At 42.2% G+C, this 19,945-nt stretch overlaps 1 protein-coding gene across 1 annotated transcript in view; it reads left to right on the top strand.

Annotated features, from left to right (window-relative positions):
- The first annotated feature begins 236 nt into the window (after positions 1-236).
- The window catches only part of iglon5 (IgLON family member 5), a 124,259-nt gene continuing 104,550 nt past the window's right edge, over positions 237-19,945 (top strand). Inside the window, exon 1 of the mRNA XM_086311080.1 lies at positions 237-837. Within this exon, the coding sequence (XP_086167206.1) occupies positions 777-837 (61 nt within the window). The 5' untranslated portion in view covers positions 237-776. The remainder of the gene's footprint in view (positions 838-19,945) is intronic.

Consider the following 19,945-nt stretch of genomic DNA (forward strand, 5'->3'; position numbering starts at 1 on the left):
ATCACATTGCATTATCACCGCGCCGTGCTTTGCCTCTCGCTGTGCCCGCCCACCGCACGGCTTCGATTGGCCTGTGCAGGTCCTTGGTCGGCCTCTCTGAGCGGGACATCGGCGCAATCGTAAATCCCGCCTCCTGCTTCGGGATCGGTGATTGGAAGAAGGGGTTTTCTGCTAACTGTCAGTCAGGCTCTTTTCTTTTCGTGAGTCTCGCATTCAGTGCTGCTGCCTGCGACGCGCTGAGTGCGGAGCGAGGAGACGCGCTGCATACCAACAGAGACATACGGAGAAGGCTAATTTTTGGCCAGGACGCACACAGACCCCATCCCGCTCTGTGCCAAAAACAAATTTATATCTGGTCATTGGACAGTTTACATTTTAACCTTTCTTCTCATGCATTTTCTGAAATATTTTTTCTGTCCTTCAGTGAACTAAAAAGCCAATCAAGTGTCTGGGATATTTGTTCTTTCTGCTGTATTTTTTTTTCTGGTTGAGGGATTCTGCTCCGAAGAAGATAAACAGCCCTACCCACCCCTCTCTCTCCAACGGGAGTCACCAAAAGGAAAAGTCAAGACTGATGTTTTCATCCACTCACATGTAGAAGCGTTTGGACTATTACTGTTGACACTCGTTCACTGGGTCTTTGTTTTAATATATATATATATTTATATATATTTAATCAGATTTCCCGCAACTGCACCCTAAGGGAGGAATACCGAGACATTTGGCTGCAAAAAAGGGGGGAAAAAAACAAGCATAAAATCAATCAGAACTCCATCATGGGCTGCCCCCTCTTGCGGAACGTGTTTGCTGCTCTGATTCTGGTTCTGCTGTCTAAAGGTAAGTTCCTTATGAGCTACTTTATTGATGTGCTGACGGTTCTGTGCTGCTGCGCCTCTACGCATGCATCTTTCATTTTCTGAAAAGCGGTTGTGGAGGTGAATACTAATGACGATGATGAGGAGGGGGGTGTTCTACCTGCTTGTGAATCACGCGTGTCTGCCGTGTACTACGCTCCAGCCTTCTATTTGCTTACACACGGAGATGTAGAGAAATGCTGTGTGTGTTTTTGTGCGGGCGCACACCAGTATGCGCGTACACGTGAGCGCAGCGCCAGGTTCATCTCTAAGCCAACCTCGTGGTTGAGTGTATAAGCACGAGTGATGCATATTAAGATGTTTACTACGGAAAGAATTGACTCGCATCCGCGGTCTTCTGTTAACATTCCTTTACGTGGCATGGACTGCCCGGTACCCCCGCGCGCACGACGCAGCATCAGTGCGGGTGGGGGTTGTGAAGTTAACGTGAGTAAGGGTAGTAGCAATGCAGAGACTCGGGAGATAGCCTGTGTTTTGTTCTCTCACTTCAAAACCAAGGCCGAGAGACACAGAGGGCTACATGTTGAAGGATGGACAGTTGGGAAGGCTTAGGGTTTCCAATATGCGCTCGCTGGGTAGTCAAGCTTTAATTCCCTGTTTTATTACTGCTATAAAACATCCTCCCAACAGCTCTACAAAAGAGACAAACACACTTCATTCATCTCCTCTGAAATTCCTCCACTTAAAACTGTTTAGTCCTCAGATAACTTTCACAGCCCACATGATGTGGAGGGTATTTAGGCTTCTTTATTATGAGGAACACAGACTTGAGTGCTGATTTTCAAAAGTCTTCTAATATCTTCCTCTAATAATCTCTCCATGCTATGGGATGTCCCACCATATATTAACCTGTGCAGCGGATTCTCACCATGCACTGTAATTTCCCCCTGCCCATCCATCATGGAAAAAACACACACAAACACGCACATACACATGAGCACACAAATATACACACCTGGCTCAATTAGTCCTGCCTTAGTCCTGTGGGAAATCAGTATATAAATAAATTACTCTGGCCCTTAATAACAATAATTGATGTGTCAGTGCAATAAGATGTGAGGTTAACAACCTGCAGATGCAGACGGGCCCAAGCCCCCTTCGCCTGGGCTCCTTGTGGGCAGGAGAGCCCAACTGGTCATGGTTGGCTTGACACAGCAAGCCCCTTCTCCACACCAGGCAGCGAGCAGACGGACTGCCCTGCAGGATGTACACAGCACACAAACACAATAGGCTCAGCACCTCACAAAACGAGCCCTGCAATCCCATTGAGTCTCGTTTCAGTTTTAAGCCGTTTGCGTTTGGACCCATGGGTTTTGTGATGTGAAGGTGTGACCGATAATTTAAGCCACAGTTGCGGAATGATTGAGTATTGATGGGAATTGTGCACACCAGATTCGTCTTGGAGAGAGTTCCTGCCTGCTCCTATGAGTTTCTGTAGGTCCACAGTGTGTCCATCTTTTGAGGTAAAGAGCATGCATTATAAAGGAAGAACAAGACTGTTAAAAGGGCACCGTTCCCTGGTTGATAAATCATGCAGCAGTGGAATAATCTTTTGAATCTGTGCCCCTGACATTCAAGCAAGTGTCGTGTGCGTGGTTTAAATGGTTAACCAAAACTGTTTAGTAGATTTGTTATTTCCTGTGAGTTTTTATTTCCTGTTTAATGATGTACAAGATGAAAATCTCTAAATGGTTGTACGGCTTTTACGGTATGTTATTCATTTGAAGACATTTCTTCCTCTGGAGATATTTCATCCCCTTATTAATACTCATTTAGTCATTCATATCATGAATGACCAATATTTTTAAGAGAGCGGCATTGTACTTCACAGTGCCATACCAACCAGGTCAACAAAGGTCTTTTCTGTGCTGCATAACACCATTAGGCTATTCAATGGTTTCCTACTGGCTTGGCGTGTGAATGCACAAACCTCTCCATGGGTGTTGCAGCCAGACCCTGGCTTGACATCATATCTTTCTCTTCCTCATTAATTTTCTCTTTTTTCTTAAAATGCATGAGTACCATTAGGCTAGAATGGTGGATGGCCACTCATATGTGCAGTAAAATACCTGCATATTTCTTGCACAAAAGCTGCCTGCAATTACTCCAAAACTGTTTCATCAGTGAACCAGGCCAGTGATGAAAGATTAAGGCTGGAGTCGATCTCCACACACCTCCACACAAAATTAAACAATTTACCCTCTGTTCAGATGATTTCTGTTATGACAGAAACCTGAAATATCTAATAATGAGAATAACAGCCTCGCTGATTCAGTGAAAAGTGAAGATGACAAGAGAAATTGCTCCAGCTTAAAGGTCACAGCAGAGGACATTTAAGGTTATTTCAAAGGATATTATGTTAATGCTGTATTTGGATGTTAAAAGAGTTCTACCTTACAGACATGGATCGGCTCCATTGCAAGAAATTCAACTTTGACAATATACTGAATACAAAACATAGTAAGTTACTAACGTTTAAATAGCCCAACAGATGGATTTTCCCACCAACATGATAGAGGTCGTTGTAAGAGGAAGTGTGCAGGGCAGGAACACAGGTGAAAACAAGTGGGGTCGCTTTGTAGCCCGCCATCCTTATTGTTTCAGCAACATATGGGGGCCAAGTGGGGTCAATGCACATTGCACATGTTAGCACGTAAGCACCTCCTTCTTCCCTGTCTCCTCTCCCTCTCTCTCTCTCACTCTCTCTCTCTCTCTCTCTCTCTCTCTCTCTCACACACACACACACACACACACACACACACACACACACACACACACACACACACACACACACACGCACACACACACACACACACACACATTCAACTGGATCACCAGTCTTGGCTTGGAGATGAAGAGAAGGGAGATGCCAGCATCAACAGATGCCTAGTGCTCCTATTCTGGAGGGGTCTCTGCTTTTTCTCCCTCCCTTTGAAATCCACGGTCTCTCTGTGCTGTTGTTCTCCATGTTTGGCTTACAAATGGTTTGCCATTTTGGCAGGTTTTATGTATCTGCAAATGTTGGAGTAAGAGGGCCTGGATTTGGGCTGAAGAGCTTTGGGGACTAAGGTTGGAGGTATAACCAGCCTTGAGAGGGCCTGTGGTCTGAATATTTTCCCTGAAGGTTTTGCTTTTTTATTTTGCTCGATGTTGTGTGGTCGACTTTAGTGCAGAGCATTGAGCGTCATAAACGGAATAATTTCCTCACATGTAGTGAAGCAGATCAGACCTAAAGAACACTCAGCTGTGACTGGGGCGGCTGTGGCTCAGGAGGTAGAGTGGGGCGTCTACCATTTGGAGGGTCAGATGTTTGCTCCCTGGCTCCTTCAGTCTGCACATTAAAGTATCCCTGGGCAAGATACCGAATCAGGAGTTGCCCCTGTTTGTTGCTTTGCTTTTTTTCAAACCTCATATTAAAAAAGTGGAATAGAGGGGAGAATAAAGTTGAGATTTTTCCAGTCTTAAAGTACAAGAAGAATTTTGCAAATGTACCAAATGTTATTACTTCTGACTTAAGACAGTGTGAAATCACTTGAATTGTCTAAATTAAATACTACCACCAGAAATGAAATGGCTATTGTAACTTTACTTGAATTGTGAATGCAGCACAATGAGTTATGATTCATGGCAACCACTAGCAGTATTTGTATTGAATCAAGGTTTTAAGGATGCATCTCAGGGACTGTAAAATGCAACCAGTTCATTTTAATCTTTATTGTCTGCAGTAGGGAGCCTCTGCTTCCGGCATACAAGAACAGAACACTCCAAAGTTGATTGTTGGGTGCATAAAACAGATTAAAAGTGCAGTTGCGGTAGCAATAGTATTAAATGACCAAAAGACCAAAACAGAAAATGACTTCTGCTGTGTTGGTTCTTGTTGCCTTACTGTGTGAGGTTTTCCAGCCGTTTTCCAGCATATCCAATTAGTTTATCAGGGATGAATAACCCCTCAAGCAATGACCGTTTGATCTGTCGTGCTGAAGCTGAAATCTGCGTCTCATAGAGTTTGAAGCTATCTGAGGTCATGGGTTCAAGTCCTTTGAGGATGGTTACCTAGAGTACTGGTGTGGTTGGTAGTTGGGTTCAGCATCACCTTACTGCCCTTGAGATTGTTCCTGTCGGTCATGATTAACACTTTCATGGGCCTCACATATTGGTTTGGCAGGATTGGCAATTACATGTGATGTCAGTGTTATAAATAATAATCACTGCGAGGTTTGTTTACACTTATATTTATAGTTAAAATATAGGATATGGAGTTCAGCGTAATGGAAAGTAACCAGACTGCTTTCAACCTGGGACACGTGGTTATACAGACTAAAATTACCACTGTAATTCATTTTGTTACAACCTCCCCTCATCTTCCTCTTCTCCCACTCCCAGCCTGAATATGAACTTTATTGTTGGTTTCTCAGTGTTATGAATCCTTATGTTTTATTTATTCCAAGTGAAGGATCATTCAAAAGGTAGCTGAGTGGGTGTATAAGCAGTAGTAAGCAGTGGCTTGCGTATTCATGTGGACTTGTGCCCACAGAGGGACATATGGACTATTGAACATATGTGTGCACACACCGTGGAATAGTCCCTTTACTCGGGCCATTGGGAAGATGAATTTCAGCAATTTTCCCACTAAAGGTGTTAGCAGTAAAATCAATGGAAAGCCAGTGAAAACGTGACATCTTTTCATATACATCAGTGTGTCTATTAATAACTCTCAATGTTCTTCTCAATAGCATTCACATAGAGAAATCAAATAAGTCTCTGAACAGTGCAAATTTCTTCCATTTGGGCCACGAGACTTCAGTCCACAGTGCAGATTTAGCTATCTGCAGGGAAAAGGAGAAACACGAAACAGATGTTTTCTTGTTTGGTTATGTGGAGATGTTATACATTTAGGAGGAATGAATACTGTTGGAAACAGAGAAAGAGAATAGCTTGTGATTTTCTTGCCTCTATTCCGCTTCCTTCTAGTCTTTTTTTGTGCCACAGAGTTAGTGTCACTGGAAACACAATTCAGATTAGTGCAGGCGGCTTGTCCTCAGGGAGCCGGGAGGGACGAGGGTCCCGCTTTTCTCCCTGTCCTCATTACCAAAAGACAAGGAGCTCGCCGGCAAATCAATGGAAAAGGCTTAGGCACTAATGCAGGCCATGTCTGGCGATGGGACTTAGCTTTGTGTGCGTTTTTGTGCCTCGGTGTGTTCATGTCCCATTTTGTGTGTGTGTGAAAGTTTAATCATTTGTGCTACAACAGAAGGCTGGAGAAAAACATTAGTTTCAAACGACTGCTGAATTGCTCGCTGTTGGAATAACCTCAAAAGTCCTGGTTAACTGCGCTGATATTTACCATGGGGGCGTATGATAGCACAGAAGCCCTTTAATTATGCGGAGATAACGTAAGATTCATCTGTGAATCCATTTAGTCCAGTATTAACGCCGTTCCCATTGCAATTATAATGGCTCCGGGCATTGTTGCCATGGCTACTACTACTACTTCAATAGCCAGCAGTTGTGTACAACTTCCTTTACACAGTCAAAAAAAAAAAAGTGGAAAAAAAGAGCAGCACCTTGGTCTTTCCCATCAACAGCCCCCTGCAGTGTATGTTGGTATAAAAATATGTGGAACGATCCACGTGTCTCACCGCTCAATCTGTTCTTGCTCTGCTTGATGCGGCTGTCTGTCTGTTGTTCTTGCATTTGCCTTCATCCCTCGCGTGTCCTATTTTGTTTACACAGGTAAAACTACTGGGTGCAACAAATGCTAAATAATGGTTTTATGTTGTGGATTTTCAGCCGCGCTGCTGCCTCTGACATCTCGTGGCGCTGGAGGTGTTCCCGGGTCTGCGCGAAGGGGAAGGGAGAGCAAGAAGGAAGGGGGAGAAATAAATAAAACTGAGGAAAACAGATCAATAAATATTTCAGCAGCTGCTCCCTTCACAGACTTCTCCTGAAGCCATAAGAGATGGAAAGAGAGACAGGGAATGGGGAGGGATGGATAAAGTGGAAGAAAGACAGGGGGAGAACAGGGGTAATTGTGTTCCAGACACTCATTCGCAGTGAACGAGAAAGATGGAGAGTGAACGAGAGCAACAAAAAATGGGGATAATTGTGTCCCAGACTTTTATAGACAGAGAGAAGAGGCATGAGTGAGGGGTGGAGAAGCGACACAGGGCGTGCTAACGAGCACCACATACCAACATTGTCTTCCATGGGAACAAAAAAAGCCATCTGAGAGCAAGAGAGAGAGAGAGCTCCCAGACTTTGGCACTCTATAATAGTGACTATAATAGTAAGAGTCTCTCTCTTCCTGACTTTCACGTAATTTTAATTCCTGTCAGGAGTTAGCAGCAAACCGTGTGGGTGTTTGCAGTTTGTGCAGCGAGTATCTCTAAATGATAATGAGCCGGTCAACAGCTGAGACGGCCAACATGTTGCTCCGAATCAGGCGTGGCCACTGTCATTGTCACTGTGCACCCACTCATCATGAAGTCCTGGTGCCCAGGATGCATATTACATGCAGCTTTCGGCGCACGTAATGTATGTTTAATGCCGAGAGCAGAAAAGGAGAGGAAAAAGACAGAGGGAGCTTATGAGGATGGACAGGCCAGAGAGATAGAGGAGTTATGAAAAAATGATTGAAGGAGGGCTGTTGGGAGGGAGCAGAGAGACAGATGGTGTGAGGGAGGAAGGGGAGGAGGAATTCAAAGACCCGCAACAGGCAGTGATCGAGATGGATTGATTCTGCAGCCAGATGATTAGGTGGAATAAAAAACATGGCAGGTTTATCCTGCCAATGAAAACTGTGTTTGGGTGATATTGCTGTGAGTGGGAGCAGTAAAATTGTTTCAGGGTCACTCGTTGTGTGATATTGCAGCATTAAGGAGCTGGTGCTAATGCGATATGCCACTGATTAGGGAGTCATTCCAGTGAGGCAGCACACCTCTAATAAGACGCTCATGCAGTGTGCCCACATAATAACAAGTGGATTGGTGCTTGTCAAGAATCCAGACTACATAAAATATCATATTTAGATAGCCTTTTAAGTTGCCAACATAGCAATCAAATGTCAGCGCTACGTGTTTCGTTGTTGCTGTTTGGAAAGCTACATAATTAGGAAAACAAATCATGTTGATGCCCAGTTGCAGACAGTACTTGGTGCCATCCACCCAAGCTTGCGCTGCTATTTAGAGACATGCCACAATTCTCTTGTAGTTTGCGGCTGGCATGTGGCTCTGGCTCCAGCTGTGAAGGTGCCGGTGGGATTTCTTGTATTAAAGTGTCTATGTTAGCATGACATACTGACAGTAAAGACTCAGTTAGCCAGAATTTCACTAAGGATTTGTCTGTGACAGCCCATAAATTGTCTTGCAGGAAATGTTCCACAGGGTCTGATTCCTTTCTCCAAGCACAGTGTGTTTGATGCTTAAAAATTGCTGCAAAATCATTTTCAATCAGAAGATTAAAGAAAATACCGTATTCGTGATATCGTGGTCCTATTGTGTTAATTGGGATGTTAGGTGAGATTTCATTAAACATTCGTGCACTATAGAATCTTAATTGGGTTTGGGAGAAGAGGCTTCCTGTATTATTGTGTTATGATATTTCACTAATTAAACGTGGAGTTGGATAACACTAAAAGCCCTTGCAGCTTTTCCCAGTTTTTGTAATGCACTGAGCGAAATTCCATTAGTGTTTGGACCAGCATCGGAACAAATAGGGGCACATTTTCCGACTCTGATTATTTAAGTCATTTCAAGGATATAGCATGCTTTTAAATTGCGCTTCAATCACATTTTTCTTCCTGTATTTACTGAGGGATGCGGATGAATAGGGCTTACCTAATTTGTTGTGTAATATCATTCCTGGGGTGCCACTGTGAAGAATCAGCTTCTTTTTAACATTTCAAGGCTGTGCTACAACCCTTGTCAATTACTTTATTTCTTGTCTTCTGTGCTTTAAGAATGAATATTAAATATATAAAGGGTTTTGCCCAAATTATGCTCAGTGCAATATTTAATATGATTCTGGGGACGCAAATAAAATTCTCCTATCTTCCCGTCCTCATTTGGTTGCTGTTCACTCCTAGTTGCAGCAGTTATTGCAAAAGTAGAGCACACGGAGATGTATCAATAAAAATGATTGCCAGAGCCTGTCATCCAAAGTCTACTGGGTTAATATAATGTTTGATATGCAGATTAAATATAGTGCTTGAAGCCACACATAGCTTTAAAATTCAAGTTTTTTAGCAACTCTCCCTTTAGAAATGACTTTGTGAAATCGTTTTGTCACAGCACCAAAACATCTCACTCTCTTCCCATCAAGGGGGCACAGGCTGTATCGATGTGACCTTTATCCGGCCAGCAGACCTTCAGTTCCATTAAGAAATAATGAAGGTGTCAGAAAAGGGCAATTAGCTGCTTAATGTTGGGCAACAGTACTCTAATACAACATAGTGTTTTTGCTGACAAGTCAATATCTATCTGACAACAAGCACTGTATTTTAGGACAGACTAAAATCTTATTGGAATAGCTGGCATTTGAGAAATGACTTGGATGAAATGGGCTTCTATGCCTCTTTAAGAAGAAGGCTATTTCTGCTGCGGTAGGTTGGAAAAACAACTATTATAGACTTTGTGATAATGTGATGATGAGATGCAAACAAAAGAAAATGTGGGAAGCATCAAGACAAACGCACGCAGACGCGCGTACACCTTTGCAAAACAACAAAACAAATTTAGTATCAGGGTGATATCAAAGCGAGACCCCATAGTATTGAAGAATAAGATATTCGGATATCTGAACGGCTGGAAATAAAAAGAAACCCTTATTATGCCTCATGCTGGCCTGTTTACTGTAAATATCTGCTTGATCAAACCTTCAGTTAGCTTTGTTTGTTATTTTGAGTTTGACATCTGTAATCAGAATTGATCCGTATGCTACAGGGAGGCAGCTAAATCAGACATGACAAATGCAGGGCAGACAGTGCAGGTGCTTTCTCAATCAGGCCGACGTGATTGATCCTCTCTTGAATCCATCATGATCAAGCTTTATTGACATCGGGCTTCTATTAAGATTTCTTTTGACAGTAGAGAGAAAAGAAAGATGGCAGCTTATCACAAATGAAAAAAAAAGTTTGAGTAAAAGATTGTATTTCGCTTCAGCTCTACAGAGCATTTATAAAGCCCCAAAAAATGTTGAAGGACTTGTTCTAGTGCTATTGATTTTCCTTTAATTAGATTTTTTTTCTTTTTTTACGATCAGAGCAGTTTTGTGTGCTGAATTAATGTGAGTTATGATGGTGAGACCACACTTGTGTTAAGGCGCTGACTTCATACATGCAGAATTCTGGATGTAACTGAAACATAAACATTTGGTATAGAGCTGAGAACATGATTCACTTGAGAAAATCAGATTGATATCATGTACTCAATAAGAAGCACTTTTGCCAATGTCCATCATTTAATGCCTCATTTCTGCTCCCTGAATCACAGCAAAGCTTTTATTCTAAAAATGTCTGTTGTCAGCGTTTTGACAATAGAGTTTGATGTAGCGCGATGATTTTTTTTCTTCCCCCCCTCCTTAAAGATGGGACTTCTAAATGAGCAAAGATTCCCTTTCATATGAGTGTGCTGCACGGGCTGAAAGCAGAGATGGCACAACAGAAGCTGTCAAGCCATATAGACTAAATGGCTTTGAAATGCTGCCTCTTTGAAACTGCAACATTTCAATTCAGAGGACAGCAATTATGCAGTCAAACGTGGAAGTGGATAGAATTGCATTACAGTAGCGCCACATTTAATATAATGTAAAACCCAGCCAGCTTGTGCTTCACAAGTTATGCTTTAGTACTTAGCCTGGGGGACCCCGCAGCCCTTCTAACTCTGCCCGCACTGCCAGAGCCCGCTCTCATCTCGTACTTAAAGACACGAGTGCATAACCTAAGGACATCTGCTTGCCTTTTCTCAGGTTCCTTTGTTTCTGCAGGGATGCGGACATATGTGATAAAAGTACCATCAGCGTTGTTAAGCTGTCTGCTCTTATTACCTGGGGAACACCACATCTTCACAACCGCTAATAAAAGCTGTCCCACCCTTGCTGTGGGGCCCCGGTAACATACTCCCTTTGCAGCAAGCTTAATGAGATATTAATTACTTTATTCATGCCATGTTCGGTCCAACAAAGAGAGATATATCCATTGGTGAATATACTCCCCTGGCGGGCTGTTCACCTTAAATGGTAATATGGCTTTTTTCAATATCACAGTAGTACAAATAGTTTTGTATACACAGATGGGCGACAAGTCAATGGAAAACCAAGCAGCAATGTCTTACTAGGTCTCGGGCCTCCATGTACCTCTATAACGGCTTTCAGCTTTTCTTTTAGTGTGTGATCTCTGAATCCTTTGATGATTATGGAAATTATGTGATTCATATGCTGTGACCTTTGCAGTCACAACATCTCAACACAATTGAAAACCTGTGGGAGATTTTGGACTGACATATCAGATCGCACTCTTTAACCATCATCCTAGATGAGAACACTCCCGTCTGGATAGAAATGTTTCATCATGTAATAAAGGTGATCCCTCAGAACAACCTGGTATTGATTTGCAGTGAATCTTCCCTCTAGCTGGACACGAGGACCTCAGACCTGCCAGAAAGTACCCCCCCCCCCCCCCCTCCCCACCCCACAGAATAATAATGCCACTTTCATGGCAGAAGACAAGAGTTTAGGTTTTTCCTTAACTTTGTTAGTCGTCTTCTTCATTATTGTGGCACATTTATGTAAAATTGGCAGTTCCCAACTATGCTATTAAAATTATAATCAGGATGTTTTGTTAAGTAGTTTAGTTTCTTTACACAAATTTTTTTTGTAAACAATAGCACAGCACCAACATACAGGTTTGACCAAATTGTACAAATAGGACATCTATGCTATGATCTCAGTCTCTAGTTTCTTTATGAAGCACTTTTCACAGGCATGTAGTCACAAAGCGATGTGCGACAAAATAGAATAAAATAAATAAAAGAAGCAGGAAGAGACACAATAAAAAAGTAGGCCTATAACAGACGAGTACAGTTAGTAGCAATTCAAAACCAAGACATGGAATAAAACAGAATAAAAGGAAATTGATCATTTAAAAAGCAGTCAACAGAAAGCTCGGTTGAACAAAAAAGTTTTTTATCTGTTTCTTAAAGGAGTCCTTAGAGTTAGCTAAATGTAGCTGTATTGGGAGACTATTCGAAAATGCTGGTGCCAGTGTGTGAAAGACTCTGCCTTTCCCCCAAGTCTTCAATCTAGTATAAAGAACAACTAACAAATTCTGAGCCTGCAATTGAAGAGTACAAGCAGCAGTGTGTTTAAGGAGAAGATGGGCTAGACAGACTGGAGCTTGTCCATTTAGTGCTCTATATGTAAGTTTAAGCATCTTAAAACCATTTGTAAAATCCACCAGGGGACAATTTAGAGAATATAAAATAGGAATAATATGAGGCCACTTACTAGAATGCAACCGTAGTCTGGTTTGAGAATTTTATATTGCTTGTAGGCGTGAAAGAGAACTTTTTATCTATGCATTTAAAAAGTGCTATGCAAAATATTAACAATTGGTACCATGTTTATTTCCTGTTTTTTACACATTATTTGTATTTTTTTTTCTTATTATTATTATATACTAAAAATATGGTGCTTAGCAGTTTGGATAAAGCTAATCTAAAAACCGATCTATTAATAAAATAGATGCTAACATACACATTTATGGAAATTTAAATGCATATATGGTCTTGATGAATGCTCAATCATCCAGGTAAGTAAATCCTCCAAAGTTGATTGTGTTCATCTGGATGTAGCGTTTTCAGTAAACTGAAATGCGTAACTGAAAATGCTACGTCCACGTGAACAGAATCAACTTTTGGGGAAATGCATATATGATTACATTTTAGTTCAAAGAAGTGTGAGCCACAGCTAAATTTAAAGGATAAATCCCCTGAATACACTAACACCGGTATAAAAGGCTAGAAAAACTACAACCTATTAAACTGTGTTTTCAGCTCACATTTAAAACAACAAACCAATGATTGAACCTACCCGACTGAGGATGGCTTTTCCAAATGATGTCAAAACAAGATTGGCATGGCAAAGAATAAAAGCAGCTGCCCATCATTTCAAAAGCAAAGTTTAGCGTTAGATGTTGGGAAGTTTGCAAGACAAAGGGTACTGGTGTGACGTTTGAATTACATGGAAAAAATATTACTTGGGAACAATCGATCGTGACAGTGTAACACTAAGGCACTTACATTTCAGGGATACCAGGCTGTCCAGTTCAGAAGCACAAACTATTATGAATCTGTTTCACCTGCTTTGATACAAATGAAAGTGACAAGAGGAGCACTGGAGAGGCAAAAGCTGAGTGTTTTTGCAGGTGGTGGTCACAGACCATTGCTCTCTCCTTATCCTTGCAAAACCATTATATTTTTTGGGGGGGGGGGGGGTTGTCATGTTGTTCGCTCTCCCGTGCACCTGTTGTCACTTTCATTTGCACCAGAGTAGGTTAAATGGATTCACAATGGTTCATGCCTGATGGTTAACTGAATTTGTGTTGTACTGTGATTGAGCGTTCCCTTATTTATTTATTTAGTTATTTATTTATTTTACCAGTGTATGGAAACTGTGTCCGAAAAAGTAATGTTTCACATTCAAAGACGGGGTTGGCAGTGACCTTTATAACAATCCCAGAGACAAAAAAAAAAACTGCATAAATGATCATTTTTCATTTGACTGACATTTTTTTGGTAAATAGATTCATGCACAACACACAGAGGCCTGTAAAATAACTGACTTTAGGGTGACACTGAATCGAGCCCCAGTGTAATCCTTTTTGCATTCAGGTCAGCAGAAAGCATCACCTGTAATGGTTCCTGCATGTAAAAAAGTGGAAGGTGAGGACAAAACTAGAAGGTTAGTGGTTTCACTGTAAGGCCACTTCTGAGATGGACTGTGCTTTGTCCAAAGAATAATTGAGGCAGATAGAGTTAGCTGAGATCGAAACACAGCAGATGGAGGGTTGTGTTTGGCTGCGGTTGGTTGTTTTATTTATTAGCTCTGCCAGGTTGGTTGCTGCATTCATTTCATGCCTGTGTTACCCCACCTGCATCTTGTGTTGACTTCAAGTAGCTCAATAACAAGGGAATACAAGGTTTTCCTCAAAAATAATAATTAAGCAGTGCCAAACTGTGCATTTATTGTAATTATAAATGATTAATGTGTTTAATTTGTATGTATTAGCTTTAAGCCTTTGATTGCGTGCACACACTGGCCTTTTGATCTCTTATATTCCCTTTTCAGTTATAGGTTGCATTATTGAATGCTGATTGCCTTTGATATAAATGCAAAGTCCTGATTTGAGCAGCAGCTTAACTGTGGGTGAAAAATCAACTCAGCTGTCGTGCATTGACTAATATTTACTCTTATCATGTTCCCTGGCATGTTAGCTTTACTTTCGTTTAATTTCACAGTTGTTCATCATAAGGTTAATTATGAATGATTTGAGGAGATTTTTTTGCCGGGTTCAAATGAAATGAAATATTTAGAGATTAAACAGTCCTCAATAGCCCCCGTTTCCAAAATGAGATGGTAAATCTGTGTTAAATTTGAGTTGCTTAAAAATCAGACTCACACATCTGCTGTGTCACGGATTGGGTCTGTGTATTTAGATTTAGCCCTGGCCAGAAAGACAGGTTGCTTGTGAACTGGTAAATTGGCAGTGGCAGACCAAACTGAAAGGTGGTCGAGTCTGACCTCGTGGTCAATTAATCATGATTAGTTTTCAGAGTAGAGGCTGTCAGTGGCATACTTTTTCTATCACACTGAAATTAATTCCTGGAAGAAAAAAAGCAAGCACAGCCTCAAGAATCCATAAAATACTTTCTGACATGCATAATATTTATTTATTTCATATTGTCTGTTGATCTCCTCTGCAGGTTTCCCATAACTAGTATAATAGGGAACAAGTGTGTCTGAGAACTGTACCCTACTTGGCTTCTTTTGTGTCTGTAACAGGATGACCTCCCTGTCTAAAAGATTGTCTGAGACTGCGATTGAGGAAACCAACCCGAGAGTTGTCTCATGATTCATCAAAACCTAAAGGGAAACCATTCTCTCTTTCCTTTTTTCTCATATTCCCTCCACATATCAAACAGGCAGCCACTGCTAAAAGATTCATGCATATGGACTTTAGGGTCATTAAAGAATGATCCACAGCAAAGCTGTTTTTTTCACCCTCATAATGAAATCCAATATTCATGAAATAGATTTTCCTCTCTGCTTGCCCACTCACTCCAGTCACAGATGTGCGTTTACTGTGTATTTAGTCCATGTGTGCACAGGCTTGTTAGGCTAGCATGGGTTAATGGTATCCTAAAGGCGCATTTTCAGGCTACCCAGTTAATTACACAGGGTTGACGGATGACCTTGCCACACGTTACTTGTGTAAAGCAATGTAGAGTTGGGTCGTATCTAAGCTCTTCGAAGATTGGGGTCAGAGTAGAAAAATACATGCCAAGTGCTTCTAGTCGGAGACGGCAAGATAATCAGATAAGCAAATATTTATCTAAAAAATATGGTATGCAAATTTAAAAATTAATATTATTATTCCATCTCATCCTGACCCAAGTGTCCTGCCACAGAGAAGATTCATGCATGTAATGAGGGAGGAGATGCAGAGTGCTGGTGTGACAGAGGAGGATGCTACGGTTAGGGTGAGGTGGAGGCAGATGATTCGCTGAGATCATATCCATCAGCCTATTTTTAATAATGTAAAATTCAACATATGTTGAGCTGTATACCCTTTGCTGTGCATTTATCAATCATGTGGGCGTAGTACTTAAAGCTCTTTACCTGTAGCATCATTTTGCTCAAGGAATTTGATTTGCTGCATGTATGATTATCCATTAATCATACAGCATGACTCGGATGTTAAGGCCTAATTCTTTTATGACGTGATACTCTCAACAGTGACAACGCAATGTAATAACTCCTGAAACATAAAGGGAACCACGTCACAACCCTATCTCTAATCAGTCTGTAAAAGAGGATCTGATTTTTCAGGATCTGACCACCAGGTGGCATTTTCATATTGTTTGGTTTAACCATACCTTGGTGGAACTCCTTAAAAATATGCAATTTATCAAATTTAAATTCTTTAATTTCTTCCAGACATATACTGTTATTTATTGGACAGTTCATCAGTATGGGTGACAGGAGTTAGGGTTGGACCTTCACTGTCTGAGGGGAAAGGGGTGGAAAAGCTTAAAAGCTTAAAGTAATAACTCACTTCTGTATAAAATGGCCATGTAGGCTTAATTTAATTTTAGGGTTAGCAGTCGGATTAGATTTTAAATAAAGGAAAGCCAGTGACACCAGTGTTGATACCCCAGGGCAGTAATTGTGGTTGAATATTCATGAAGTCATATGGAGGATTGTGTTTTACAATGAGGAGCGAAGGAAAAAAAACAAAGAACATGTAAAATCTGGAATCTCTGTGATTAAAATTGTGCCAGTAAAATACCACTATCATCACTTGCATCAGTAGCAATTTTAATCAAGTCATCTTTTTTGTCATATCATCAAGACATTATGCCACGTTTGATCCTCACCACCTTCATTATGATAACCACCAACACTGTTATCATCAACACTGATAATCAGCTGAATCTTTTCTCGCCATCTTCTTACTGTTATCTCCATCTTTATCACCATCTTTATAATTCCAAGCATCACACTGAAAGCTCTGTGTTTTGTTGTCGCAGCAAGTCACTGTGTTTTTTACTACAATTACATACTCCACTGAAGCAAAGGAGGTAATCCTTTCTCTCACTTTGATTATATTTTATTACACCCGTTCTTCAATCCACCATCACTCTGGTCATCACCCCTCCTCAATTCCATGCACTCTCTCCTGGAATTTCCTGGAATATGACCCCTTTTTGCTCCTCTGATTTTTGACTCGTTTCGCTTTCATTACCACTTTTTCTGTCCGTATGGGTCTTCTTTAAAACTCATTTCCTTGTTTTACTTGAAATGTCTCTTTCTGTGCCTTTGGGTGTTCCTCTCTCAACCCATCTGCTCATCATTTCTGTTTCATTTAACCCACCCTCCTGTTTCCTCACTGTTATGTGATGGACCTCTGTTTCCCTTGCACTCATTCTGCGAGATTGCTGTGTAGCACCAGGCATTCTGCTCTGTGTGGAGATGTTTGGGCTGCAGATGGTATGCAACAGGGGTGCAGGCTCTTCAATTGGAAGGGCAGAGTGTGTTTGTGCACATTTGTATGTGTGCATGGCCAGCATGCACGCATGTACATGAGCGCATTTGTTAACCAGGCCTGTTCACAGTGTGAATCTAAGTGAATCCAGAATCCTGGAAGAAGTACTCATATCAGGAGATCTGTGCCTGTGTGCACACATCAGAATGTTCACGTACACACCGGCTCGCTCCTTGGCGGCCGCTTGTCGGGGCCTGGGGCCTGGGGCTCGCTCGGGCCCCTTTGGAGGTGGGGTGCCCCCGGCCTCTCGGCCTGGGGCTCGGTCACTCAGGCACAGCTGGGGGCCGGCGGAGCTCACGGGCGCGTCACTGCAACTCCCCCTGACTTCTGCTCCGCGGCTGCTGGGCGAGCCCTCATCTGGGACTCTCCTCAGCTCTTACTGGAACAGTGGCGCGGCTGCCCCTCTGTTGGTCTTCCATGGTCTCTTGTGTTCTGGGGGCCTCTGGATGTCTGGAGTTTTGATCTCCTCCATACCCGCTTCACACCCTGGAGGACGGGGCTGTGGCCCCCCCACACTCCCTAGCAGATCATTACATGGAGAAACCTTTGGAATGCAAGCATGCTGATCCACACAGGTATGCACACATGGGTATTCACAGACGCGGACTAAAGCTTTCTTGGCTGCTGCCTCAAAGCACACTGTGCGCTGTCTATCTTGCGTGCTGCACAATATCGTTTATTATTTAGTAAATATTGATATCTATGACTAGCTAGTTTATTGTGATGGTGCTTTGTTTTCTCTATTATTATGTTGCTCTTTGTTGTTTGCTGTCTCCTCTGTTTGTTTTTTTTGTTTGTTTTTTTTTTTTTTCTCTCTCTTCCCCCCCCTTCTCACCGTCTCTTCTCCCCTTTGGTTTTCTTTCTTTCTCTCCCCCTCTTTCTCTCATTCATTCCCCCTGTCCTATTTATTTAAAAAAAAAAAAAAAAAAAAAAAAAAAAAAAAATGACAAAGGATGAACTGAAGCTCTGCCATCACGTAATGTCGCATACTGCTGTTTCTGATGTCATTTAGAAAAAAAAAAAAAAAAAAAAAAAAAAAAAGAATGTTCACGTATGTGTGCAGCTTGCGTGCATGGCTCCATCTTTGCGTGCATGTGTGTGACGACAGAGTGATGGGTCACGTCAGTGACGACTGAGGCTTTGAACACACAAGGAGGCTGTGAAAAGGTCAACACAGGGTAATCCCTCCTCCTCCTCTGAATGAGTCATCACAGAAAGTGAAGGACAGCGGAGGGTCCAGTGCAATGCGTACCACACGACCCCCTGAGAGCATGGCCACCCATGGGGACAAATGTCATGTTATCTCAGCGACTGTGTCGTTCACACCTCCATTGCCCCTCACCAATACACACACACAGCGGCTGGAAGAAGAGCATTTGCTCCATTAGCAGGTGTTTTCAAATTGGCTCTGAGCATTGACAGACAGCCATGCAATGAACAAGAGCTTTCTATAAATACAATCTAACAGGCCCGCTTCATCCCATCGTGAGGCGCAGTAAAAGGAACGCTCGCATGCACACTGAATCATGCACACACACCTGGCTTCACACAGGCACACGTGTACACGCGTACGACGCACAAGTTCGACAAACAAGTGAATAAATCAAGGCTTGAATAAATCAGGAGATCTGGAGGGTTTTTTTTTTCGTTCTTTCCTGTTGCCTCATCCATTCCTACTGCTTCATCTTTCAGCCCCAACAGGAAAAGAGAAATTGAATTAAAAAGTGCTTTTGATATCTCTTCCTTGCTGCAGATAAATAAAATGATCAGACCCTGTCAACGGGATGACTTCCGCTCCTGTTTCACCCTCCTCCTAGTCTTTTCAGCACACCCTCATCCTTCCATCTCTGTACCCCCTGCCTCACATCCCACTCCTTTTCTCTGATTGGAATCTGGAAACCCATTTGCTGTCTTGCTCTCAGACCCAACTCAGGCCGTGTCAGGTAGTCTGCACACGTCCCCTTCAGTGCTTGTTCCCTCATTCCCCTCCCTCTCTCCTCCCTTTCCCTTTTTTCTCTCTTTTGCTTTCGTCTTTATCCCCTCGCCGTCTGCTGCAGACTCTGTGGAGAATTTGCCCAAATTACCTGTCATACTGGCAGCTATGTGTAAATAAGCCCGGAAAGTATGTCGCTTTTTCTGTGTCCCACTCCCTCCCTCCTTCTCTCTTCCCTTCCCTCTCCCCACCTCTACGCTATCTTGTCTCACTTCAAACCAGTCCTCCCCTTCGTTTCAATCCATCACATCTTTCCCCGATTTCTTTTTTTTCCCTGTGGCCTCAACCTCAATCTCCCCTTCTTTCTTTTTTTGCATCTCCGCTCCCTCAGTTCTCCAACAGAACTATGGGGAGGCCGGGAAGTCTTTGTGGTTCTTTCTAGTGGTGAAAATTAGTTTGTTGCTGGCTCTGTGGGAGGAATTGCATGCAGAGAAGCAGGCCATTGACTACCTGTCATTTAGCCTCTGGGCTTAGAGAATGAGAAATTTCAGCTTTTGGTCTGCTGTCCTGCTCCAAGCTGCTTTGGATGGTGGGGAACTGGGGAGCAGAGTGTCTTGTCTGTACTCACTAAAGAAAAACCAGAGTTTTGTGTTATTTCACTTTCATGTGCTGAATTTATATGTACTTCATCCAATAAATCTTCATGCTCGTTACTTTCCTTTTTAACTATACCCATATACTTTAATATGTAATAGTGCTTTCAGCAAATCCCCATAATAGTCAAGATGGATGGAGGTGGAGGTGTGCCAGTGAGGCCAG

The sequence above is a fragment of the Aulonocara sp. 'chitande type north' Nkhata Bay genome, linkage group LG11 (genome assembly GCF_057382095.1).
Source record: "Aulonocara sp. 'chitande type north' Nkhata Bay isolate Kocher_YH1m ecotype deep benthic linkage group LG11, A_spYH_male_GT1.1, whole genome shotgun sequence".
Lineage (NCBI taxonomy): Eukaryota > Metazoa > Chordata > Actinopteri > Cichliformes > Cichlidae > Aulonocara > Aulonocara sp. 'chitande type north' Nkhata Bay.